General features: G+C 44.6%; 1 protein-coding gene across 1 annotated transcript in view; it reads right to left on the reverse strand.

Annotated features, from left to right (window-relative positions):
* Nucleotides 1-1232: 1232 nt before the first annotated feature.
* Nucleotides 1233-27658, reverse strand: part of KIF2C (kinesin family member 2C) — a 59719-nt gene continuing 33293 nt past the window's right edge. The window contains 11 exon segments of the mRNA XM_075067575.1: nt 1233-1973; nt 4681-4804; nt 5164-5280; nt 6219-6330; nt 12165-12254; nt 13287-13332; nt 13335-13375; nt 19489-19698; nt 24384-24526; nt 24776-24867; nt 25847-25910. Coding sequence (XP_074923676.1) covers nt 1894-1973; nt 4681-4804; nt 5164-5280; nt 6219-6330; nt 12165-12254; nt 13287-13332; nt 13335-13375; nt 19489-19698; nt 24384-24526; nt 24776-24867; nt 25847-25910 — 1119 coding nt within the window. The 3' untranslated portion in view covers nt 1233-1893.

Raw genomic sequence — 27658 nt, forward strand, 5'->3', positions numbered from 1 at the left:
ACTGAGTTTGTGTGAAGAAATACTTCCTTTTGTTTGTTTTAAACCTGCTGCCTGTTAATTTCATTTGGTGACCCCTAGTTGTGTTATGAGAAGGAGTAAACAACACTTCCTTATTTACTTTCTCCACAGCTGTCATTTTATAGACCTCTATCATATCCCCACTTAGTCTTCTCTTTTCCAAGCTGAAACATCCCAGTCTTATTAATCTCTCCTCATACAGCAGCAGTTCCATACCCCAATTTTTGTTGCCCTTTTCTAAACCATTTTGAATCCCAATACATCTTTTTTTGAAATGGGGCAGCTACATCTGCACGCAGTATTCAAGATGTTGCCTAAGTATAAATTCATCATACACCCACATGATATTGGCTGTCTTGCCTATCTCTTTCTTAATGATTCCCACCATTGTTCGCTTTTAGGACTGCTGCTGCATACTGAGTGGATGTTTTCAGAAAACTATTCACAATGACTCCAAAATCTTTCTTGAATGGTAACAGCTAATGTAGCCCCATCATTTTATATGTATAGTTGGGATTATGTTCTCCAATGTTGATAAATGCAAAAAAAATGCACATTGAATTTCATCTGCCATTTTTTTTGCCCAGTCACCCAGTTTTGAGAGATCCTTTTGTAGCTCTTTGCAGTCTGCCTGGAACTTAAATAGTTTTATATCATCTGCAAATTTTGCCACTTGTTGTTTACCCCCCCCCCCTAGTTAATTTATCAATGTGTTGAACACTGGCCCCCGTACAGACCCCTGGGGGACACCACTATTTATCTCTCTCCCTACTGAAGACTGACCATTTATTCCTATCCTTTGTCTATCTTTTAACCAGTTACCGATCCATGAGAGGCCCTTCTCTTATCCCACGACAGCTTACTTTGCTTAAGGGCCTTTGGTGAGGGACCTTGTCAAAGGCTTCCTGAAAGTCCAAGTACATTATATCCACTGGGCCCCCCTTGTCCACATGCTTGTTGACCTCCTCAAAGAATTCTAGTAGATTGGTATTTCCCTTTAGAAAAATCATGTTGACTCTTCCAACAAATTATGTTAATCCATGTGTCTGACAATCTGTTCTTTACTATAATTTCAACCAGTTGACCCAGTACTGACGTGGATTTGAGGCACTCCAGGCTGTAGCCACCTATTGCTTAGGAGAGTCACTAGTCCAAAGACTTGTCCCCTGTTCCCCTTCCAAAAACCAAGAGACAAGATACTTTAATTGATTTTTTTACTTAAATACAAACATTACAAACTTCAAAAGATTTTAATGACCAACCAGTCCCAAAAGCCAGTCTCTGCCATAAAGGCCAGTCTGTTCTGGAGGGAAGGTCTTCAGAGAATATCTTAAAGAACTGACAGTTGACAAGAAATTTTCTACAAGTCAGTTAATAAATCCAGGAATATTTATCTACCAGCCAAACTTCTTAAAAAAATACAGACTTTATTTTATTCTTTTTACACTTAAGTGTAGTCCATTTCCTTTGTAAAGCAGCTAGAGTTGCAGTTTTTAAACCATTTCACAATATATCTAGAAGCAAAAAAAGTTGATGTACACTAGAATACACACGTTTCTCTAGTTATAGCAGAGCAGATAATTCTGTCACTAAATGAGGGGAAAAGGTAGCTAATGACAGGAAGAGCTACAAGTTTCCCCCTCCCTACTGTCAGGAGAGCATTTCTAGAACAGTTACTGCCAAGTCCCAACAGATCCTGGGGCCTGCATGGTCAAAGGCTGCTATTCTGACCTCTTGTCTTCAGGTAGACCTGACTTAAGAATACTTTATTGTATCACATTTAAAATAGGCCGAGTTAACATAGAAACCACTGACATATGATAGACACATACAGAGAAGAGAAAAATGGTGTTTGTGAATCAGGTTTTGGTATATTTACTGAGGCCGCCTCTTACTCATCTGCTTGCTGGCCTGCTCCTCCAGCTGCATGGCAAGAGCCAGGGACTCCACAACATCTGCAATGAAGTTTGGGAGTTAGGTGGCAAACTGACTTGGACACATGGCGACTTCAGCATTGAGGCTGTTTCAATTTCACGTTTGTTCCGTGTGCAGAGACTGGAATCTGGGTTTTGTGAGGTTGAAGGGGACAGGAAGAGCTAGGAGCTGAGCAGGGAGGAGGTGGGGAAGTAAGAATACAGCAGGAACTTTGGGTGGTTGATGAGACCCTTGAGTCCCTGACTCCTATCCGTACCTGCCTGCAAGGAAATGCACCCCGGTATTCACCCCCCCCCCAGAAACACTATTGTAATCCTCTTTGTACAAAATATGCCCTGTGAGGTATTGTTTGAACTCCTCTTCACTGGTCAATGACATGGTGAAGTGTACACGTACTATTCCTATGTAATGTTATGGGCACATGTTCAAACTCAGGTTGACCAACAGGCCTGTCAAACAAAGGGGTGCGTGTTTATAGTTAATATGCAAACGGAGGGAAATGGAGTCCTCAGACAACAAGAGAAGAAAGCAGATAAAGAAAATCTGCATTTCAATACACAGGTGAAAACGAAACAGCAGGAAGCCTCCCTCCTCCATCAGACTCCATGTCTCCTTGCTCTCAGCTGGGAAGAAATGTAAGTAGGGGTCACACTCAGGAAAGTGCTGTTGAAAGGGTGACTGAACTAGAAAAATAAGTGATCTCTCCCTGCCTCTCTTACGGACTTCGGGAGCAGACCCTGGTCTGAGAGTTTGGTCAGCAATGTACTGAAAACCTATGGTAAGAACTTCACCTTGAACCAAGTTTAGAAGGTTCTGTTTATTTTTCTTATTATTATTTCTAACTTTTATGCCTCGTTACTTGTACTCGGTCTTTTTGTAGTTAAACTTGTTTGGTTCTTTAATCAAAGTTAATCTAATCTAGTGTAGTGACTCATTTAGGTAACTCCATTGAAGGTGGCAAGCTGTTGTGTACTGATCCCCGCAGAGGGCGATGGACCTAGCTGTACTGTTAAGGAGAGGACTGTACAGTGCAAGACATTTCTGGGGGAAAATCTGGGACTAGGAGTGTGTTGGGTCACCCTGCAAATACTAACCAAGGCTGGTGGAAGCCAGAGTGTGGCTGGTGTTTGCTGACAGGCTTTACAGACACACACTCAGGCTGTGACCTGCAGGAACCCAGGTGGGAGCTACAGCAGCAAGGCACCCCAGGGTGCAGGGCAAGTGGTGACAGCCCTCACTGGTCTGGATTGCACCATGAAATGTCCTACTCCCTCAGCTCCTGCTCTGGCTCCCTGCCTGGCCTGAGGGGCTTCTTCACTCTGCTCCCTGTTCCCATCTCCCAGCTGCAAATCAACATTACTTCCTCTACCTGTGCCACACAAAGCAGCCCGCGGAATGCCATGCCTCTCTGGCCTCTCCAGGGGCTGGAGGAGGCTAGACTAGGGGCAGGTCTTAGTTGCTGTAGGTCATCCTCTTCCAAATCATCAACTCCACTTGCTGACTCACAGGATCCTGCCATACATCACAGGGTTGCAGATTGAGGATATTTATGTACAGAAACCACCTTGCTCCCCAAACATTTCACTTCAAGTCCCTCATGATTTTAGCAGCTAGTATTCCCATGTGCTCCTGGACAGAGATTAATGCCTCCGCCCTTCAGCAGGCATTCAGGGTTTGGTGTGGCCCCCAGTACTTCTGAACAGGGACCATTAAAGCCAAGCTGATATTGAAGTGGGGGGCAAAAAGCCAAGAGTATTCCAATACTGTTTAGCCAGTCTGACATTAGTCTGGCCTGGGTAGAAACACAGCTAAAATGTAAATAGTTCCTCAACATCACCACGTGTCAACCAGCCAACCGTGTACATTCACAATATGCTGCCTGCATCACTGTTGCTATTAGTCCATTCTGGGAAAAATCAAGGTAGCTGAGATAGCGCCTAGGGAACATGTACACTTCTGATACTGTTCTGTACAAGGCAATTCATTCTGCACAGATCTGGGAAGAAGGGCCAGCGAGCTGGGTTATTCGCACATAGAGGGGGGAACTGAGACCCTACAGCAAGTGCTATGGCCTGGATTTACAAAAAAGGAAGTGTGCACACCAGCCCTGCGTGCTGGCAAGACATGGTTCGCTGCAGTGGCTACAAATATTGCCTTGTGGTAGATGGCCACAAGCCATGTTTAGAACCTGCATATCAGCAACTGTTACAAGTCAGACTTAAGACCCAGTCTAAACTGATGTTCCTTCTCCTGGGAGTGACCAAAATAACTGATATACATCAATGGAAGGCAGAGATCCCAAGCTTTCCAGGGGTATACAGCATCCATTCCTATACCTTGAAACAGTCAGTCACTGGTCCCTCAGACAAGGGAAAACGTACGATCACATCCTAGACAAGCCAGGATACCATCAGCATCCTTGGCTAGGCTTTGCTGGGTACCGTAGCTCACCAAGTTACACTGTACCCTTGGAAAGGATTTTTCTTTACTAACCAGTTAGTGAGTGGATGACACCAGCCAGAATATTGCTTAGGAAAGAACAGGCAACAGGACATACCATTTGCTTAGACAATCACCTCAGCTCTGTCCCTACCACAGGAGGCATTGGAAGAGGATGACTTGCATCCAGAACGATTCCAGAATATTTTACAAACGGCACAGGAATTCCCACTAACAGAGTTTCGAAGGTATGCATTGACAGCAAGCTCTGAAGTAGTCCCAGCTTACCTCCCATGCTGATGAAATTTCTTGATCCTTCCTTTATGAAGCATCTGGCTCTGTTCACAAATGTCTCCAGATCATAGTCTGGTTGCTCTGTCATTTCCAACAGGTCATTGAGTTCAGTCATCCTCTAGATTTAGAAAAGTGACATTGATTAGGAACTGGCTTTGTGCAAGTTTGGAATGTTTTCATGGCACATCCTATGCTTCTGTTAAGCAGATCGGAGCTTCTGAAGACAGTCCCTTGCCAATGCCAGCCCCAACCATCTGAAGCGGCTAGGCATTACCACAAGCCAATTTACCTTAAGGGTGGGAAAGAAAAAGCTAGAATAAGTCACTAATGAGCAAAAGGTGAACATTCTTTAATATTTAATTCCCATGTGCATCACAATCCCAGTTCCAAGAACACCCAACACAGTTTACTCAAATATGGCAAGTTGCTATCCATATGCAGAAGACAACTTGGCCTCACCTTAATCTCCAAACATACCTGTCTCATTTCTCTAAGTTCTTCTACAGCCTTCTCCTCCAGTTCACTAATCTGAGTCATGGCTTCACGGAAACTGGACATATGGGGAGACAACTCCTCTTCCTCCTCTTTGGAGAGCTAGTGTTCATGGGAAGAAACAAATCTCTGATAAGTAGAGAGAAATTGTTCTTTGAGCCTCCAAATTCTGTTCCCAAAGCGGGTTACTTCTAGCTGCTGGGCTATGTTCACTATCTGAGGCTTAAAATGTGTGTGAGTGTGAGACCCCTGCTTTAAACAGATATTGCAAATTTAAATAATTCTGAAATGTAACCAATAATTTTAGACTTTGAAGTTTAGTGTGAAAGATACTAGACTGCAAAATAGATTTTTGCCCATCCATTGATTTTTGTGCATATTGTTAATATAATGGCATCTTATCAAGAAAGTATACAATAATGATAGATTTCCTTTTACATAATCATCAAGTTTAGCTATATATTAATAGGAAATTTTAAACCACGGGTGTATATTAAGCAAAATCAGTTTAATAACTGATAGACCTGGCTTGGCTAGTAGTCTTTAGAACATCTCTATAGTTGATTGCACTTCAATCTACCCTATATGGCCACTAGCATGCAGCGGACGAGTTTATAATTTCTAAACACCCACTTTTTTTCCCTTTAGAGGCCCAAGGATTTTTTTTTTGTTAAGCTGTGCACTGATATTTTTCTGGTGTTTTTGTTTGTGTGATGCCCCCCGTGATTAAATTTGGGTTACTAAAAAAAAAACAAAAAACACTTTTACACTATAAATAAATTAAGTTAATCTGTGTAAGAGACCAAATCATTTACTACGATCTATGGTTTGTTTTTATTTTTCCAATTTTTTAGCACAAATATACCTATTTATTCTCTTGATGCAAAATTGCAAAAGCATCTAGTTATTGCTTTAAAATGTGCATTACTAGCATTTTGTAGCATAGTACATACCTAGCACTGGTTATTTGGTCTCTGAAGTATATTTCATAACAAACCAAAGTGTGGGAAAGCCATTAACTATACAGTTTATCAACATACGTCATGCTGAAGACTTGACTCTTCTTCACTGGTGTCCAGTTCCTCATTCTCTGTTTCCATACAATTCTGCATCTCACCACTCCCACCATTGTAAGGACTGAGCTCTTTCACTCTGGACAGGAGGAAGACTGCGTTATGACAAAGTCTGCTTTGCCCCAAACGGTTACTTGGTAAGGGTCACCTTTAATAGCTACTGCTACTTCCAGACTTCTCCAAGCCAGTGTTCAGTTCTGAGACAGATGCCGTGTTGACCGCCCTGAATGTTCTCACCACACAGCAGACACACAGGTAGTGAACACCCTCCTGGGGTGCTGGGAGGTTAAATTCCTTAACAATTGGGAGGTGCTTCTCCCAAGGTGCCTCATCAGTGTAGGTCTACCTGGCTTCTAGGACTTGCATCTAATCAAGCCACCGTTTCTATCAAAGACAAACTGCCAAGGTGGTCGGCAACACTGAAAACTGTCAGTTGAGCTTTACCTGGAGATGAACTTCTCACTGGTCACCAAATTGACGTTTCATTGTCAACTAGGACTTGAGCATTGAGGTCCGCTAACTTCAAAGACTGCTTAAACATTTGCTTTATGAGCTGCTTTTAGACAGAAGCTGTGACTTGACTACTCAGTACTAAAATTAGCTGTAATCTACCTGGAAGGGGGGATGGTCACTAGATCAACCCACCAGCTCCTTTTCCCCATAACCATGAATGATCTGAGCAAGGGACACTTGTGATTATTGGAACCATTTATTCAAATGTTATGGCTCCGAGGTGAAAGGCTGAAAGGCATCCTAACTCTGCTTCTCTCACCTAGATCTGGATAGTGACTGCACGGAGCTATTTCCTTAAAGAGCTTTGAAACCGCTTATGACAATTAAGCCTGCCATGGTATATTTCATATACTGCACTCCCCTCCCCACCCCGGTACGCAGCTGGGCACACAGCAGGCACTAGATGGTCACCGCACTAACACCCTTCTCCAGTGTTACACCTAGAAGTTGTTTGAATGACGTTGGCATAAGGAAATTGGACTAAGGGAATGTCTACACTACAAACTTAAGTCAACTTAAATTAACATACAGCCACTGCAGTAATTACTGCAGTTTTTCATGTCCACACTATCCTCCTCTTGTTGATGGTATGCGTCCTCACTAGGAGCGCTTGCATTGACTTAACAGGCAGGGGGTGGGAGGGGGGCTGAGAGCCCAGGCAATAGCCAGACTCCAGCTGGAGCCCCCTACCCAGTTCAGGGTGACAGCCCGAGCTGTGACCACAGCATAGGGTTCACAGTAGGGAGTCCACCAGCCTTTGTCAATTTCGTGGCTCCAGCTGTGAGCCCCCTGCAGCAGAGCAGAGCTGTGAAATTGACATGGGCTGCTGTAAACCAGACACTGGATCCTCCTGACTATAGGGATACAAGCCCTACGCCGTTCGTGGAGGTAGAGTTATTACATCAGTGTAGCTGAGCACTTACATTGGTCGGAGCAAGGCTGTAGTGTTGACACTGATGTAATGAGGTCGGTGTAAGGCAGCTTACAGTGACCTAACTCTGTAGTGTAGACCAGGCCCAAGTCAGGTCAGTGTGAAAGAGGATTCCACCTCAGCAGCCGCAGCTGTTACCATCACCTCCCAACACACGTATATGAAACACAGGAATTTAGAGACTGGGAAAAGCAAGGATCACTATCAGTGATCCGAAAGTGGAACATCAGATTTGGAAGTAAGAACACATGTCAAGATTAGCAAGTGTCACAATCTACCCAAAGAGATGATCCAAGACAAAAGAAAATCCTATTTAACACCTCAGAAAATGATTGCAGATCTACATCCATGAACCAGAGACAGCTCCCTTCATAATGTTTGATACTTAATGGCCTTTCATGGGATACTGGGGAAAGTTGCTGCAGAGAAATAGAAACTTGTGGAGAGCAGGTGCCTGATTTTTAACATGAGGCATCATCCAAAAGTGACAAGTTCTGCATCAGTGGGATTTCTCCCCTCACCCCCAGATTCCAAGGCCAGAAGAGACCATTCTGATCATCCAGTCTGATCTCTTGTATAACACAGGCCATAAAACTTCCTCAAAATAATCCCTAGAGCAGATTTAAAAAAAAATAAAAAATAGATCCAATTTGGATTTAAAATTAGTGATGGAGAAATCCACCACAGCCCTTGGTAAATCGTTCCAATGGTTAATTAATTATTCTCACCAATAAAAAAATACACATCTTATTTTCAGTCTGAATGTATCTAGCTTCAACTTCCAGCCACTGGATCATGTTAAACTTTTCCTTGAAAAACTGGAGAGCCCATTTTCACCTATAGATATTTACAGTCTAATCAAGTCACCCTTTAACCTTCCTTTTGTTAAACTAAATAGTTTAAAGGGATAGAATCAAGGAGCTCAAAGGATTAGAAAAAATGCCTTAATCATTCCAAAGGCTCTTCTCTGAACTTCTTCAATTTATCAGCAGCCTTCTTGAATTGTGGGCATCAGAAACTGGATACAATATTCCAGCAGTGGTCACACCAGTGCCACATACAGAAGTAAAATAAACCTCTCTGTTCTTATCTGAGATTCCAGTTTATGCATCTCAACATCCCATTAGCAATTTTGGCCAGTGTCACCTTAGGAGGTCAGGTTCAGCTGATTACCCATCATGACCTCCAAATCTTTTTCAGGATCATTGCTTCCCAGTAGAGAGTCACTCACATCCTATAAGTATGGCCTACATTCTTTGTTCCAAGATTTATACATTAACATTTAGTCATATTAAAAATGCATAGTTTGCTTGTGCCCAGTTAACTAAGCGATTCTGACCGCTCTGACTTAGTAATCTGTTCTCTTCATTATTTACCACTTCTCCAATTTTTGGGTCATCTGCAAACATTCAGTGATTTTATTTTTTCTTCCAGGTCATTGATAAAAATGTTAAATGGCATAGGGCCAAGAACGGGTACCTGTTTGACCCTGCTGGAAACACACCTGCTTAAAGACCATTCCCCATTTATAATTACATTGAGAGCCATCAGTTAGCTAGTTTTTAATCCATTTAATGTGTACTGTTCTGGTTTTTTAATCTTACTTGATACTGCATGACATTTAAACAGCCTTATATTATATTACATCAACACTATCTTTACCAATCAAACCTGTACTCAAAAAATTAAGTGAGTTTGACAGGATCTATTTTCCATAAACCCACATTGATTTGCATTAGTTATATTACCTGCCTTTAATTCTTTAAAAATAGATTCCCCTATCAGCCACCTCATCAGTCTGACAGGTCTGTAGTTACCGATATCAGCCCATTTATCCTTTTAAAAATTGGCACAATATTCACGTTTTGCCATTTCTGGCACTTCCCCAGTGCCTCAAGACTTATTGAAAAAAAACTCAGACCAGCAAGCTCCAGGGGCGGAGGACACCAAAAAAACCCCCACACACTCTTGTTGCAGGTTATTTGGACCCACTAATTAAAAAATGTCCAACTTTAGGAGCAGAAAGGCCAAGCTGGGTCAGACCAGTGATCCATCTAGCCCACTCTCCTACCTTCTGACAGCAGCCAGTGCCAGATGCTTCAGAGGGAATCAACAGAACAGACCAGTTATCAAGTGATCCCAGCATCTGGCAGCCAGAGTCTTAAGGGCGCCCAGAGCATGAGGTTGCAACTCTGATCATTTTGGCTAATAGCTACTGACAGACTTATCCTCCATGAATGAATCTAGTTCTTTTTTGAACACAGTTATACTTTTGGCTTTCACGACACCCTGGCAACATTGTACACCTCTACCCCGATATAACACGAATTTGAATACAACATGGTAAAGCAGTGCTCCGGGGGGCCGGCTGCACACTCCGGTGGATCAAAGCAAGTTCAATATAACACGGTTTTACCTATAACGCAGTAAGATTTTTTGGTTCTGGAGGACAGGATTATATCAGGGTAGAGGTATACTCCCTTTTCTTTGCTTTAAGCTTGCTATTAATTTTGTTGGGTGACCCTTTACTCTTGGGGGGGAGAACAGGGACATTTTCCTATTCGCTTTCTCCACACCATTCCTGATTTCATAGTCCTCGATGATATCCTTCCCCCTCAGTTGTCATCTCTTTTCTAAGATAACCAACCAGTCCCTTTTTAATCTTTTTTGGTATGGAAGCTGTCCTAAACCCCTAATCATTTGTACTGCCCTTCTCTGTACCTTCTCCAATTCGAACATCTTTTTGAGATGGGGCGATCAGAACTGCACGCAGTACTTGAGGCGTGGGCACACCATGGATCTATGTAGTGGTATTATGATATTTTCTGTCTTGTTATTTATTCCTTTCCCAATGGCTCTCAATATGCTGTCAATTAATCAGTTAACTCAAGCGATTAACACAAAACAAATTAATTAGATCTTAAAAGTCATGATTAATCGCACTGTTAAACAATAGAATACCAATTTAAATTAGAAATATTTTTGGATGTTTTTCTACATTTCCAAATATATTATATTCTATATTACAATTGAAATCAGAGCATACAGTGCTCACTTTATGAGACTGACTGCAGTCTTGTTACATTTCTCAGACTAGAGAGAAATAAGAACTCAACAAGGCACTGAACTGAGTGGAAGAGAGGAAAGATAATCCAGTGGCTAGGGTTAGATTGTGACTACAAAGACCTGGGTTGAATTCCCTGCTCTGCCACAGGCAAGTCAGTCTGTGCCTCATTTCCCCCCCCACGTGAAGTGGGAATACTACCACCTGAATGGGGCATTGTGAGGACAACTATATTAAAGATTGTGAGGCACTCATACTATGGTAATGAGGGCTGTAAATATTTAAATTTGTGCTGCCAGATTGACCCTAATAAGTCTGTGGGATAGTATCTGTTTAAAAGTCAGTAGCATTCAGGACTAAAGTACTTTAATGTTGATGGCACATCTGATCAATCACTAGCTACCCATCTTCTACCAACTACATCTCCCAACCAAATTAGACACTGCCTAACGCCTTAGCCAATAATTACAACTTTAAAAACCTCCAGACAGCTTGGCAAGTTACCATACAGATTTATGGGCTACACATCCCTTTAGCCAGCATTGTAGGGAAAAGGAATCATTCAGGAGACTTAGCATTATTTGCAAGAGTACCCCAACACAACTGGTACATAAATTTAATACAATTTTAAATTAGATAGTCACTCTGCAGTTTGCCTTTGATGACCTGCAACAAGGAAACAGAGTGTGTCCTTTTGTTTCTTTTCGACAAAGTATAAAAGGCCTGAAAGGTTTGGGTTTTTCCCCAGAGTTTGCTTTTTTCCTCAGAGAAATTCTGGTCTTATCCAAACTGCTTTTCCCTGAAAAATAGCCTGATGTGCTATAGTTGGTACAACATTGGATATGAAGTGAAGCAATTTGGATCCAGGCAGCTTAAAATTAACACTCATTTTACTAATATTTGACAAACAGCTCGAAGAAAAACTAGCCAAACATGGCCTGGGGATTTCCGAGTTTTCCAAGGCTGACAGCAGGCCAGGGAAGGCAAGACTTCACATTCCTGATCCTTCTAAGGTAAAGGCAGGCAGTTTTCTTTTTAAACCCCTCCACCCTCCTATTTTGACATCTATACAACTGCAAGAAGCAGAAGAGGGAACAAATCCTGTTTTCCTGTCTCAGGCCATTTTTAAAGTGCAATCCTAACCTGAAAGGTAGGAAACCCATTAACCAAGGTTTCACTGCATTCTCTTTATTGGTAATTATGCCCTAACCAGGAAGGCTCTAATTGGCTTTTACAGCCCATTTTGATTGAGCAGATTTGACCTGGAGCCACAAACAAACATAGAAAACCAAGATGCTCTGAAGAGTGACCTAAGGTGGGCAACAAAAATGTTTGCTCAGGAGTTAATGAGTCATGATCCCCATTGCAATGGGATAAGAAATTCACAAGTGAGAAAGGCCATTACCTGTCAGCATATCTCAGGGTGTTCAAGGTGTACTCACACGAACTCATGCCTGGGGAAATCATTGCTATCTGAAAACAAAGGGAAGATGATAAGCATGCATCAAGCTTTTGCTTACTGATAAATGCTTTGCCTGACACCTCATCCAAACCATTCAAAAGATGGATTAAGACAAAGGCTCTCTAGAAAGCAAAAATATTCCTAGAACACTGCACGAAGTTTTGACAGCTACAGAAAGTCTTAAAACTGGGAACTTGGGTTCTATTCCCAGCTCTGCCACTGCTTCACTGGGGCTTTTGAAAGGGCACTGATACATTCTATAGGAGCAAATTGCTGCATCAGCCAGCCAGCATTCAGTAGTAAGTGCAAATCTACTCAGCAATTTACTCTGGCCCTGCTCATGGCGGTTATTCAGAATCAAAGATTTGACAAGAAAGTTCACTAACTTTTATTTTTGTAAAGCTATGGGATGGGGAGCGGATTTCACTTTCTGGTTCATGTATTTATAAAGCAATATCTAAACTCTGAATGCACAGCCTTTCTGGTTCATCATCACCAGCCAAGAACCAGCTTTCTGATGCAAGGAAAGAAGGTAAACATCTTTTCACTCTTGAAATTATCCAATTTGGCCGGGAGTCACCAAGACAAATATCAGGTTTCAGAGTAGCAGCCGTGTTAGTCTGTATCCACAAAAAGAACAGAACAGGAGTACTTGTGGCACCTTAGAGGCTAACAAATTTATTTCAGCATGAGCTTTCGTGAGCTACAGCTCACTTTTTCGGATGCACAGAATGGAACACACAGACAGGAGATATTTATACATCGCAGAACATGAAAAGTGGAAGTATCATACCAACAGGAAGAGGTCTAATCAATTAGATTAGCTATCATCAAAAGTTTTTTTCCCTCCTGCTAGGTGATAAATTAGATGAAACCATAGGAAGGTGTGAGAGAATTAAATATAGCGACATAGAAAATATGAAACCACACAGTCACCTAGAAAGTCACTTGTCCAAGAGTTGGCCCACATGTATCAATTATCATCTAGTGAGTTCATAATACTTAGAAATTAGAACATGCATTTTAAGTGGCCCATAAGCATTTTACTTACCATAAGTCCGGAGTGCCCCTATGAATGAGTCTCTCAGCACCTGGGGTCGCTTTGCTTCCTGAAAGGTGTATGAGATTTGTTCTGACCTAAGTCTCGGATACATCTGGAGGGCAAACATAGATCCTTAAATGTAATGTCTACCACTTGGTTGAAAGTCCTCACAGAATCGTTCTGCGGGGTGGGGGGGCAGGAGAACTAATTACCTTTGTAACTTTGTTCAAGATGCGTTGCTTCAATTCCATTCTAGGTGTGTGCACGCAGCCGGAGTTTTTTCCTAGCAGTCTCCTAGGTTGGCTGTGGCTGCCCGTCGAGTGCCATGTATGCTCAATATTTAGGTCCACCAGCTACGCCCCCTCATTCCTTCTTGCTGGCAACGTCCGACAGAGGGGCAGGACAAGGAATGGCATGGACATAGCAACACATCTTAACAGTTACAAAAGTACACGTTTTTTCCTTCTGAGTGCTTGCTCAATGGTCGATTTCATCCAAGTGACCCACAAGCAGTATCCTGGAGGTGGGCTCAGAGTTCACAGCTCACCGGTTTGCAACACTGCTCTTGGCAAAGCAGAGTGGTCTGGCGCTGCTAGTAAGATGCATAATGAGACGTAAACTGTGGAGTTAGATGACACAGTAGTGGCCTGAGATATCTAATCGGTACTTGGTCTTAGAAGGCCTGCCGAAGCTGCATCCTCGTCTTTGAGCAGTCCCGGTCACTGGTGGAGCACTGGACACGTATCCCATAATGCTTTATGGGAATTATACATAACTGCGAATAGAATTTTGATGCTGCTGTGCCAGTAAACATATCTCTGCAAAGGTTATGGTCTACTTATATTCATCCTATTTGTACACTTTGTACTTTAATTATGGACATTTTGTATCACTTCTTGATTTTTAAGTAAGCTTTGTAAGGCATTTGGTCAGTTTCTTTAAGACAGGAATTGGCGAAGTTTAAGTGCCAGTCAAGAAGCACTAAGAACATGGATCTTGAGAAGCTCCACTCACATAAGAAGTTACTTTGAGGACGTTCAAGTACACTCTACCTTTTATTCACCGGTTATAACATGATATCTCCAATGACAGTAGTGAAGCAGTGCTCTGGGGGGGGGGGGAAGGAGAGAGAAGACGCTCCAGTGGATCAATCAATCAAAGTTCGATATAACGCAGTTTCACCTATAACACAGTAAGATTTTTTGGCGCCCGAGGACACCATTATACTGAGGTAGAGGTGTACCATGTGAACAATGGCTGCTACCTGCAGTTTTGAGCTTTATACAGAGTAAAACAGATTTATTTGGGGTTTGGCCCCCATTGTGAGTTGGACACCCGAGTCCAAAAGACAGGACCACTTCTGCAAGTTGCTTTCAATTAAGCCAGCAGCTGTTAGGAGACGTGGTTCAGACCTGGGTCTGGGTTTGCAGCAGGCTAGCGGGTCTGGCTCAAACCAGGCAGAGCACTGAAGTCCCAGGCTGACAGGGCAGGAAAGCAGGGGCAGAAGTAGTCTTGGCACATCAGGTGGCAACGCCCAGGGGGTTTCTGTGATCCAACCCATCGCAGCACTTTTGCCAGCTCATAGCAGGACTGATGCAGGCCATGATCGAGGATGTAATCCTCTGAGCAGACGCTGGGCAACCTTTCATCCTGTCTGCCACTGCAACGAACACCTGCATTGACTTGAGAAACTGCTTAGCCCTGATGATGTGGAAAACAAGTGCCTCTTGACGTCCAGAGCATGCACTCCGCACTCCTGTTCCAATTTATGAGGGTTTCGGAAGAAGACAGGTAAGTATATGTCCTGGCCAGTATGAAACTGAAACTACCTTGGGCAGGAACACTGAGTGCGGCCGCAGCTGGACTTCTCCCTGTATAACACCATATAGGGCAGCTCCGAAGTAAGCACCCAATGGGCAGATGTTATCACGACCAAGAAAGAAACTTTCCAGGAGAGGAGAAGGGAGCAGGAAGCTAGAGGCTTGAAGAGAGGACCCATGAGCCACAACAGCACAAGGTTCAGGTCTCAGGGAGGGATGGGATCCCTGACGTGCACGTAGAGGCTCTCCAGACCTTTCAAAAACCAGGGGATTTATAGGAAGAGGTTAAGGGGGTTCCCTAGCTTGTGTTTTTTTTTTTATGTTAGATCATGATTCCTACAGATGACTGCTCGTTTACTTTACTGATCAGTAGTCGGGGGTTACCAGTGTGGTTAGGTGGGGGGGAGGGGGTGTGGTCCCACCTTTGTGCAAATAGCTGGCACGGCAGACCATGAGCAAACTGCCCAATGACCACAAAATCCGTTAAGGACAAAGACATCAAGCCAGGTTTATTGTCAACAAAGCATGGTACTAGTATCCCGCAAACTCTACCGGACCACTAATACATGTATGCCCATAACAACTGACCAGCTCAGTGAACGGCGGGACTTTCCGTTCCTCCTTAAGGTCGGACAAAAGATACTCCCTCTGAGATACATCTTTATACCCCAATACAAATAAGTTAGTTACTGCCCCTTGACATCACTAGTTATCACCCATCTTGTATATGTTGTTTCGATCAAAACCTCCCTTACATACTGTCATCCTGACCTTATCTTTTAGGAGGGGTCAGCGTGTTCCTGTTATCCTCAGGTAATGTTTTTGTACCATTGCTGAAATCAGGATGTTCTGGTACCACTTGATATCAGTTTGCATGAATACTCTGACTAACACGTCTTAGGAATGTGTATTTCTGCAATATCAGCCCTATTTTTGCCAGATTGTGAGCAGGCCTTGCCTCGTACCAGGCCCTAATACAAGGGGTTATGTCTCAGGCTCTCTTCCTACTACATCAGAGAGGGGACGATGGAGGCCAGGGAGACCATGCGAAACTTCAGCTTCCTGAGAGACTTGAGGCATCGCAGGTCCAGAATGGATCCGAGGCCCCCTTTTGCTTTGGGGATTAGGAAGTAGCAGGAGTATAAATTCCAGTCCTTTCATGTCCTGAGGAACTTCCTCCACCACCCCCAAGTGCAGGAGGTTCTCAAACCTCTTGAACAAAGAGTTGCTCATGAGAAGGGTCCCTGTAGAGGGTGGGAGGGGCGGCTGAGAATTGCAGGATATAGTCCTGAGATATTAGCTCTATCACCCAGCAGTCCGAGGTGACCTGTGACCAGGCCAAATGGTAGAGACAGAGATGGTTGAGGAAAGAACAAGGTGGATCTGGAGAGTTGACGGGAACGTCACTCTCGAGCACACCTTCGAAATGAGTGGTTCTGGCCCCAGAATGCTTTTGCGGGCCAGGCTGCACGGGCTAGTGGGAGGAGGCAGGAAAGTGATGGCTAAAGCTCGTGTCTCTATACCTTCTCCTTGCAGACCCCTGTTGAGGCCTTGGTGGCAGCAGCTGGCCGGAACTGCTTCCTCAACAATGCAGCGTATGCAGATCCAGGGAGCAAAGGGCGGCCCAAGTGTCCTTTAGGCCATGCAACCATGAGTCAGTCTGCTCAGTCTGCTCTGCGAAGAAGCCATTCCCATCAAATGGGAGATCTTGATTCGACACCTGCATTTCTTGGGACAGGCCAGCTGTCTGAAGCCAGGAGCTGCACCTCATGAACACCACCAATGTGACCACCCTAGCCACCAAGTCAGCCACGTTCCATGCCCTTTGAAGGGAGCACCTCCCTGCAGCCAGACCCTCCCCCAACAGGGTGTCAAACTCCTGGGCCAAGTCCTGGGGCAGAGACTTATGGGACTTCCTTCAGAAGTTAAAATTCTATCTGCCCAAGAGATCCTGGTGGTTCTCCACCTGGAACTGAAGGCTGGCTGTTGAATACATTTTCCTCCTTATTTTTGGGGGTTGAGCTGGTGGTCCTCTGCTTGTCCTTTTTGTTGCTCACTGAGACGACCAGCGAGCCTGGAAGTGGGTGAGTATGTAGGTACTCAAAGCCTTTGCCAGGGACGAAGTACTTTCTCTCCACCCTCTTGGAGATGGGAGGGATAGCAGATACAGTTTACCAATGAGTCTTGGCATTTTTTAAGACCCCATCATCCACTGGCAATGCAGCATGGGCAGGGGTAGACACCGGGATCACACTGAACAGGGTGTCCGCCTGCTCGGCCATCTCCTCTACTCCTAGGCCCAAGCTGTCGGCCACCCATCAAAGCAGGGCCTGGTGCTCTTCAAAATCGTCTGGTGGGCTGGCCCTCCAAGACCCTGCCACCACCAGGGAGGACGGTGACGACAACTGTACTACCAGGGGAGGCCCCGGGGTATCTTCCCCCATGGGGGAAGAGGGCTGCAGGATGGGCACTTGCTCCTCTACCCTGAACACCAAATGCACTTCGCATTCCAAACCCAGTGCTGTCCACTGTTGCTCCGAGGTGGTGGCCAATGAATGGTGCAAAGGGGAAATCAGCATCACAGGCATCCACACACATGCCAATAGGACCATGGCGTTGGCCACTGGCCATTTTGTTAAGGCAGCATCCGAGAGGTCGACAGCCTCCAGTGCCTAATTGCACCAGTGATGCCTCGTTGAGTGGCTGAACTCCTTCTGTGCCAGAGGAATCCCCTTCCGGTAACCACGGTGGGGCTGTTGATGCCTGCGTCCGTTAGCTAACCATCACCACTGGAGACCAGTGCTTGGAATTCTAAGACCAGTGCCGGGGGGACCGATACTGCAATGGAGAGTATTCCCATGATGCAGAGGATGGGGCTCTGCTGAGAAGACGACCAGTGGGAGAGTGAACAGTGCCAGTAAAACTGACCGGCGCCACCCCCTAGTGACCCATGTCCAGAGACTGCAGTTGTGGTGCTGGTGATCTTGGGTGAACCACCAAGGACCTGGGCAGTGAAGCTGGAGATCTGTGGCATGGAGTGGGAAAGCACTGCCTTGGCGTTAGGGATCAGCAGCACTCAACTGCCCTCTGGGGGGTCCTGATGGCTGGTTTGCCCTTGAATGGAGCCTTTGCCACTTCCTGCAGCACAGCCTCTGCTCTTTAGGCGCCAGTACAGCCTGGGAAGGAGTCGGCCCTGCCACAAGTCTGGGTCCCCTGCCACTCCTGGGAGTCAGTGGTGGATCCCTTGAGGGGCTAAGGCCCCAATTGAGGAGGCATGTCCATGTGGCTCCAGTGCGGACAGGCAGCCTGAACTGGGTCCTTTGCCTGATACCCCATGGTCTTTCTTGCCTGGGGCCAGAAAGACATGCTTCTTGACCTTCTTTCTGGGCACCGGTGATGGAAAGTTGTGCTGGGCTGAGCTACACACGGAGACCAATGTATTAGGGGTAGAGTCTGGACAGGAAGGCTCGGAAGCCAGGCGAAGAGCAGCTTCCATGAGGAGGGCCCTCAGATGGATGACGTGCTCCTTCTTGGTCCTGGAGCTGAAAGTTTTTGCAAATGCAACATTTGTCCTTCACATGCGACTCCCCCATGCACTTCAGGCAGCTGCTCTGGGGGGGGGTCACTAACAGGCTTAGGCCTGTTGCAGTCCAAGCAGAAATCCTCACTGGGACTCTAACTACTATAAACAAGTTATTTACAAGGCCCTAAGGCTCGAAGTCAGAGGTTTTTCTTCCCCTCTAGTCAAGGAAAAGGCACTCTGACTAGCCACCACGGGCGGTAGGAAGGAACTAAAGGGGTGTAGGGCCGAGGGCACTTAATATATCGATGCATGAGCATGACACTCAGGAGGGTGCCACAGCTGACCCTAAGGCAAAAATCTCAACAGCCATACACGTGGGCACACGCACACCTAGAATGGAATAGACATGAGCATGCACTTGATGAACTAGTCAATAATAAGCTACTGTAGCAGCACCTAGACGACTCAAGTAGGGTCAAGGCCGCATTCTGTGAGTGCTATACAGACACAAGAAGATACAGCCCCTGCCTCAGAGCTTTTCACTATTTGACTCTTACAGGAACACCTTATGAGCGTCTAACTGCTTGGATTTTTAAATACACTTGGGTAGAGCTTCAGCGAATTGTTATAGCTTAAACCTTGTCTGCCCGGGGACTGCTGTTAGACTCCTGACCAAAGGATTCTGAATGGAAAGACATGCAGCATAACTTTCAATGGACAGAGTTGGGCTCCTTTGAGGACTGTCCATTTTTTAAAAATATATGGACTAAAAAGCATTCTATAAGGAACAGCCCTGCATTGCAAGAAAATGGATTAGATAATCCAATAGGTCATTTCCATCCAATCTCTGCTGATTAACATTGACATTGCTCTGAATTATACTCTACCTTCAAAGCCAGAAGGCTCTTGTTTATTTCTGCCCCTTCCATGCGTGTCTGCCGATCAGCACTAGACGTATCTGCACCTCTCTCATTTCCAGCTAAATCTACCAAGGAAAATTTGCCATGTAATTTCCCTCTTCTGCGTAGGATGATTTGGAAGCAGGCATGTGACCGTGAGGAGCTAGAGTTTGCAAAGGTCTGTCCAGATGTCCTACAGTGGAGAGATGGATGAAGTTATTACAATTTTAGATGTCACAAAGCATCTTCCACGCCTAGGTCCCCAGCACTAAGCAAGAACATTCATAAGCTATTCACAAATGAAGTCAGTAAGAAGTCTAGTTTATCTGCTCGGTTTTAAACAACCGCCACCACCAACAAAAATGTTCAGACATTAGTACAACTGAATTAAAAAAGTCATTTCATTATTCCCACAGCTTGAGTTAAACAAGCCCTAAACCCTTCCCTGCTATACTCCTTTGCATATACTCCCATTATTGGCTGCACTTTGAGGCTCAAATCAAACATCTCTTGAAGAGACTTTGAAGCTGTATATGGAGGTTGTAACTATTACTAAGGAACATTTTTCCAGACTGCATGGAGAAAAATGCTTCAGAAAGCAGCAGTTTACCATCAGTCCCAACTAATAACAGGAAATACATCAGCCTGGGTGCCTCAGAAGTCTGACCTTGATGTTTTGTAGTTTGAGTGTGCACTGCCAGCAATTAGAGATCTCAGGGTACAGAAACAGCTTTCCTAACTAGAATGCCTCTAACTGACTACACTCAGATTCCTTACAGGTGTTTAATGCCTAGAATGATACCTGCCCTCTCTTAAAGGCTTATAACCCTCATTCAGTTTCCCTACCTTTTATACCCTGGAATAGACTAGACACCACACGCCATAGCATGTTTATACTGCAGGATGAGAGAAGTTCCTTATTTTGATACAGTTTACCCATTGTTTAGTACCATTTACACTTGGGTACCACACCCCAGCCACCTATCCAGTCAAGTCAGTCCAGCAGTTACCTACTCCCAAGATGCTGTCTGATGCGCTGTAGATGCTCTGAAATCCTTAAAAAGATTTTTTAAAGTATATGTTAATTAATAACCCCTGGAGGGTTGACAGGTCCAGATTTGGTTTGCTGCATGGCAGCAATACATGTCTTCAGCAAGTATATAGTGTGATCAAGGAGGGAGGAATAGCTCAGTGGTTGAGCATTGGCCTGCTAAACCCAGGGTTGTGAGTTCAATCCTTGAGGGGGCCACTTAGGGATCTAGGGCAAAATCAGTACTTGGTCCTGCTAGTGAAGGCAGGGGGCTGGACTCGACAACCCTTTAGGGTCCCTTCCAGTTCTAGGGGATAGAATAAAAAATTAATGGAGATATACCTATTTTATCCTAAGAATCCCTCAATGCCAGCTGGCAAAGGGCTCTCTGTTCTGTCAGCAACTCTTATCAGGCCTGACAAACCCACTACACCTAACACACTTCTTTCAAAGTATTTACCCATGAAGTGTCTTGTGCAGTATCAAATGAAATCTGATGACACACTGGTTGTCACTATTGTTGTGAAATGTATGCATTGACACTATATGACGCATTGTGTGTACCTACTAATACTATGCTTTAAAGTCTGTACCTAAACAAAGAAACAGATTCTCTTCCAGACAGAAGGGAAGGCAAGTCTCTGTACAATGGAAATTAAGCATGGTAAAGCTGACACAAAGGAAGTCCTATTTGCATGCAGAGTCAACATGAAAAACATGTTGATGGGGAGGGAATGTGAACTCCACATAGTACTGGCATACTAGAGAACAAGCAACTAGGAAGAAGTCTGATTCAGGGGTGCATTTCAAAAGAACACATTTCAAAGATTTACTGGACTATTGAAGAAGGGTAAAGAATCCCTTTGTAGGACACAGGAGAATTCATGAAAATCTGGACCCTGATTATGGGCTGAAAACCCAGCTCTATCAAAGACTGAATTCTGGAGAGGACCTCTAGTTGATTGAATAGGAAAGGTAACCACTATTCAGTGTACACCTATGATTGTATTTGATATTTTATTTGTAACCTGATCTGAATAGTGTTACTCAACTACTCATTTGAATCTCTGTTCTTTATTAACAATACAAAAAAAGAATCAATGTATAACTACATCTCAGTGTTGTGGTATTAAGCAAAGTGTGAATCCTATATTGAATCAAAACAGTTCCCTTTGGGAGACAGCAGACTTGGTAGCAGCATGGCCAGTGACAGGGACCGGACACTACAGGCTGATACTGTGAGGTGCACCTAATAGCCTGCAAAGCAAAACAGGACTGGCAGAGTCCTGAGGAGAACGTGAGTGGTTGAAAGGCTAGTTGTGTACAAGAGCTGACCCCAGCTACCACAAGATAAACTCTCTCATGTCAGAGGCTGGAGGTAAAAAGGTGACATACAATCTTGGGCACGCTGAGACAGGATCACATTTGGGTGTGGACGTTTAGCATGACAGTAGATAAGCTACCTTCATAATCCCACCCTCCCCTGACTTCCATTGTCATCTGCACTCTGAAAAGGCTGCTAAGTTCTCCTCCCACCTTTAGGGAGACAAAGGGCTTGGCTACACTTGAGAGTTACAGCGCTGGTGGTGGCTTTACAGCGCTGTAACTTACTCCCCGTCCACACTGGCAAGGCACATACAACGCTGTATCCCCCTGGCTACAGCGCTGGTTGTACTCCACCTCGATGAGAGGAATAAAGAGAACAGTGCTGGTGCTGCAGTGCTGGGGTGCCAGTGTAAACAGTGATTAATCTTACTACGCTGTAGCTGACCTCTGAAACCTTCCCATAATGCTTTTTAAGTAAAGATAACACTCTGTTTTGTTGTGAACTCGGGGCTCCCGGAGTTGCTTATCTAAAAACCAAAACACAACACAACTACTGGTTTGCTCAAGCAGAGGCAGGCAGGCGGATGAATGTCCACAGCTAGTGTTTGCTTGAGGAGAGAAGCAGCGCGGCTTTGCAGGGGGAGGAGGGGTCTGTTTTGGAGCAGCTGCTTATCTGGTCTGTGAGGAAAAAAAACAGAGGGCTATTTGCATTTAGTGAATGAGAGAGGGGTGGGGGAAGGAGTCGAAACTTGCAAGGCAGGGAGCTGACACAGTGTCAGCTCCAAAAATCTACTCTGTCTCCCCCACATGCCTTGTCACACTCCACTCCACCCACCTCTTTAGAAAAGCACGTTGTAGCCACTTGAACACTGGGATAGCTGCCCATAAAGCACCACTCCCAACACCACTGCAAATGCAGCCACACTGCCACGCTGGTAGCTGTCAGTGTGGCCACACTGCTGCGCTTTCCCTACACAGCTGTACGAAGACAGCTTTAACTCTCAGCACTGTACAGCTGCAAGTGTAGCCAAAGCCAAAGCAACTCTTCATAACATATTTCTGTGGGAAGTATTTGAGTTTGGAAATGTTTTAAAAAAATCCAATTGTCAACTTAAGTTGAATGTGCTTAAGAAGTCTAGACCAGGGGTCTCAAACATGTGGCCCACGGGCCATATGCGGCCCTTGGGGTGATTTTCTGCAGCCCATGAGCTCCTCACGGCCCCCCCCGCCCTCCTCCATCATTTACATAGAGCGGCTCTGGCCTGACGCAGACCAGGGGAAGGGCAGGCAGGGAGCCTGCCCTGCCTCCGGTGCGCGCCAAGGCAGAGCTTGCCCCCCGAACCCCTCCTACACCCTGACCCCTGCCCTGAGCCCCCTGCCACACCCCACATCGATCCCCCTTCCCTGAACCACCTGCCGCACCCTGCACCCCAATCCACTGCCGAGCCCCCTGTTGCACCCCACACCCCTCCTGCACCCTACACCCCTCTTGCACCCCACACACTGACCCCCTGCCCTGAACCCCCTGCCGCACCCTGCACCCCAACCCACTACCCTGAGCCCCATGCTGCAATACCAACCCTCCTGCACCCCAACCCCCTGCCCACCTTGAACCCTGACCTCCTGCCACATCCCACACCCCTCCTGTACCCCCTGGTGATAGAGAGGGGGTGGAGTTGGGTTGGGGATTTCAGGGAAGGGGTTGGAATGGAGGCAGGAAAAGGATGGGAAGAGGCAGGGCAGGGCCTCATGGAAGGGGTGGAGTGGGGGCAGGTGTCAGTAATGCGGCCTTCAGGCCAAATATACTAGTCCTCATGTGGCCCTCATGATCATTTGAGTATGAAACCCCTGTTCTAGACTGAGAACGGGTTAGGGTAGATCAATGCAGATATCCAGTGTGATACACAAGGCCTGCTCTAAACTAAGTTTTGTATTGCACTTCCAGCCTCTTCAGAGTCAGGACAAGATTGCTTGCTACTCAACTCTTATAAGCTGGAGGAAAAGCTTCTCTAAAAACTCAACTAGCTACCAGAGGGGAGCTTCACAGAGAAGCCACCACATTGTGTGGAATCAGCAGTGCACAGCCATGCTGTCACCACTGTTTTTTCAACCCTGGTACAGGAAGAGCCTTCAAGAGTTCTGATTTGTTCTGTGACCAGCAATTAGCGTCAGACAGACAGTCCTTGCCTCCCACTTGGAACCCTGCCCACAGATACATCCCATGGTACTGTTAACCAGACAGTTACCTTGATAGGTTTTGAATATTATGCATGAGCTGGTCATGTTTAAAACCTATTGCACGACACTCATATCCATGCTGTCCTATCTCTGAGATAGGGTCCACTGGCTGATTTTCTTCCTCTCCCTTAGATTCAAGGTGTTGAGTCACGTGCTTGTTATTTGGGGACAATGTTCATTAACCCTTTTTTTAAGCCTGGCTATAGATATCCTATAAAAACTTGTAACAGGAAATAAAGGCAAGAAAGCTAACATTAAGGAAGCAGAAGCTCATGGAGACAAACCTGCAGGCACTGCCCATCTCGATCATTCTGATCACATCATCTGCACAACTGACTTGTCTTTCTTGGAGGCCAACTACTTGGACCTGCTGCTTTCCATCTTCAAGCACTCGGAGTTTTGCCTTCTTATTCAAGAGATCAAACACCTATGTTTGAGCAAGGAGATGGAGATGCACACGTAAAGAATCTATTTCACACAGTTTCCTCATTTAAAGGACAGGTACATAGCATGGAATTATGCATATGAGAAATGCATACCCCAGACTTTCCAATTCAATACTAGAGACGCAAAGGGCCCATGATCCAGCAATGACATGCAGATAGCTAAATAAAATCATACCATGTATCAAATGCACAGTCAAAAACTCAGGCTAAAAATCAAGACAAGATCTCACCTTTCCATTATATATTTCAAAGAATGTCACATAGACCTCCAGGTCTTGATTCCTGTACCTGGGTTGGCTTTGAAGGACGAAGACATCGCGTGCTGATGGGGAAAGGAGGAAAAAAAAAAAACATGACCTAACCAGATTTTAGAACAACAATTTCAGCTGCCTCTGGCCCTTCCAAAATACTTTACAGCAAGGCAGTTATAGTATCTATAATGCCCCAGCCCCAGCCAGAGTAGTAGAGTTATCTGAATAATAAGACACCTCCAAGTGAATCTGATTTCAGCTGTGTCCTCATTAGGACTGAAAAAAAGAAAGGGATTATGGGAGCTGCTACTTCTGAAGTTATCAGTGAGCAGTGATTTTATTTTCTGGCTTAGTTAATACAGACAAGTTTTAAGTTGGCATAACATTACAATCCTTTATAGCTTTGAATCACTTGTTTAAAGTGTTATTAGTTGGGATTCCTAGACAAGGAGACTTGCAGGTAGAGTCCAAACTAGGATCTTCCTCTATTTTCTGAAAGGGAGAGTTCAAAAGTAAATCCAACTCCTTTCACCACTCCCTTCTGCCCTTCCCCCCACCGCCCAAAAAAAAAAAATAAAAAAAAAAAAACACACAAACAAAAACAACCACCACCACACCACACACCAAAAACTTTCTTTCAGGGCCAAGCTACTACCACTAAATTTGTTAGGAACCAGCAATACCCTATGCACATTAAAAAAAACCAACCAACCGAGCATTAAGCAAAGAACAGAGCAAAAAAAATTCTGAGGCAGAGACCTAATAAAAAAAGAAATTGTTAAAACAATTATATCCAGAAGCTATATATTAGGTAATATCTATAGTTGGTGATTTACATAAATATTGGAACTAAATTTATCACTGCTTATTGGGGACAACACATGATAATCAGAGTTTATGAATAAATATTTAAAGAATTCCTACAAAGAACTTTACTGAAGTCCATAAGGCCTTTATTTCATATAAATGTGAGAGAAGTTATTGAAGTCTTCTATGAAGGAAAAATACTATACACAATCTGGATTTGAAAACAATGAAGAGTTGGCTTACATGCAAAAGCATATATCCCCTTTGAGACATTCTGAGTTTTCCCGGAGAAGTCACCTCCCATAGTCTATGGAAAAAAAAGCCATTATAGAGGTGCAGTCCAAGCAGGTCAAGCTATCACTGAAATGTAGTTCCAACAATATTCTAGGAAAAGAGTCTATATGAACAGCCTGTGATCTCAATGGACTATCTGGACATGATGCTATGCAATGTAAATCAGGATAAAACTACAGCTTGATGTAGTGTCAACTCATTTTGAATGTTTGGAACTAGTCAGTGTGACAACCACGTTTTTCCCAGCACCTAGGACAGTAGTTTCCAAACTGTGGCTTGCGACCCCAAATTAGGATTATCTTTCAGGTTCCCAAAAAGAGGACACTGCAGAGGGGATGCCTGTGGCCTCAATCTCGAGGTGGGGGGCAATGTTGCTCTTGGTCACAGTGGCTGGCGCAGGCCTGGGATGCAGTGACAGCTGTCCGTCAGCGCCTCCCTGCATCTCCCCCTTCCCAGGGTTGGGAGCTAGAGCCAGGATGGGTAGGATCCGGCAGCTGTGGACACAGCAGGAGAAATCATTCAGGATGCAGAGCCAGCTCTTTCTGAGCTGCAACCTCTGCTGTGGAAAAATCCTGGCTGTTTCTCATCTTATTTCGGGGGAAAAAAAAAAATCTGCCTGGACAAAAGAGGAAATGTTGGGGAAACCCAGACAATGCGCTGGATGGAATGGATTGAACCCTCCGCAAGTTTGCAGATGACACAAACTGGTAGGAGTGGTTGATATGCTGGAGAGTAGGGACAGGCTACAGAGGGACCTAGACAAATTAGAAGATTGGGCTGAAAGAAAACTCCCTCTTGGTAAGGTAAGTGACCTCTCTCCATTATTATTTCAAAAGGACAATCAAAAACCAAGATCCAAATGCTAGATGAAAGGCTATTTGCCTTAAATATCCAAAAGTGCTTTAATCAGTTTATCTAAACTGAGATATCTGAGACCTTTAGAAGACAGCCAGTCAGTCACTTACATGTGTTTTGCCGCTGCCAGTTTGGCCATACGCAAAACACGTAGCCTTTCCGCCCTCAAAGATGGTCTGTACAAGAGGCCTCGCGGTGAACCTAGGAATTCAAAAGTATAAAAAGAATAAGGCACAAAGAAAGTAGGCAGACTCTTGACTAGCCCATACTTGGCTTCAGCAATCACTGTACCTCTAGAATCTTCAAATAATTCCCAGGAATCCCAACAAATGGATGTGGATCCAGTAGTAAACATTGAGATCAGACAGAAGCTAAGCTAGTGGCTTCTGTTAGATGTTTCACAGTCCACTGGTCTCTATCAAAACCAATATGGTTAGCTGTATTGTAAAATATCAATCCCTTTAACCAAAGACAATTTGAGGTAGTAACCCTTTACATTTTCATTCTGACCATGCTAATCCTGTGCTGCTCATACCTACTATGTAAGAAGATGCATTACCTATAAACAACTTCATTGGAAGCAGTTTCATCAAATGAAAAATCAAATCTAAATGCCTGGGTCTCGAGATATTTTGTTAGGTCCACTTTCAACTTCGGCTCATGCACCAGCAGGACACACTTGCTGGGAACTGTAATCACATCACATTCCTTCTTGTGAAGTTCTGTTGATGGAAAAAATATTTGTAACATGAATGAGTAATGTCAAACTGGTGTCAGAGTGCAGGCTAAATTTTGCCAATACACATACACACTTACCTTGTTTATTTAAAGGGCGCTTCCTTACACAAACACAGATCCTGCGCTCTTCTATCTTTAGGAGAAGGAAAGGTTACAGAAAGACTAAAT

Source organism: Chelonoidis abingdonii, chromosome 7, assembly GCF_003597395.2.
Source record: "Chelonoidis abingdonii isolate Lonesome George chromosome 7, CheloAbing_2.0, whole genome shotgun sequence".
NCBI classification, from domain to species: domain Eukaryota; kingdom Metazoa; phylum Chordata; order Testudines; family Testudinidae; genus Chelonoidis; species Chelonoidis abingdonii.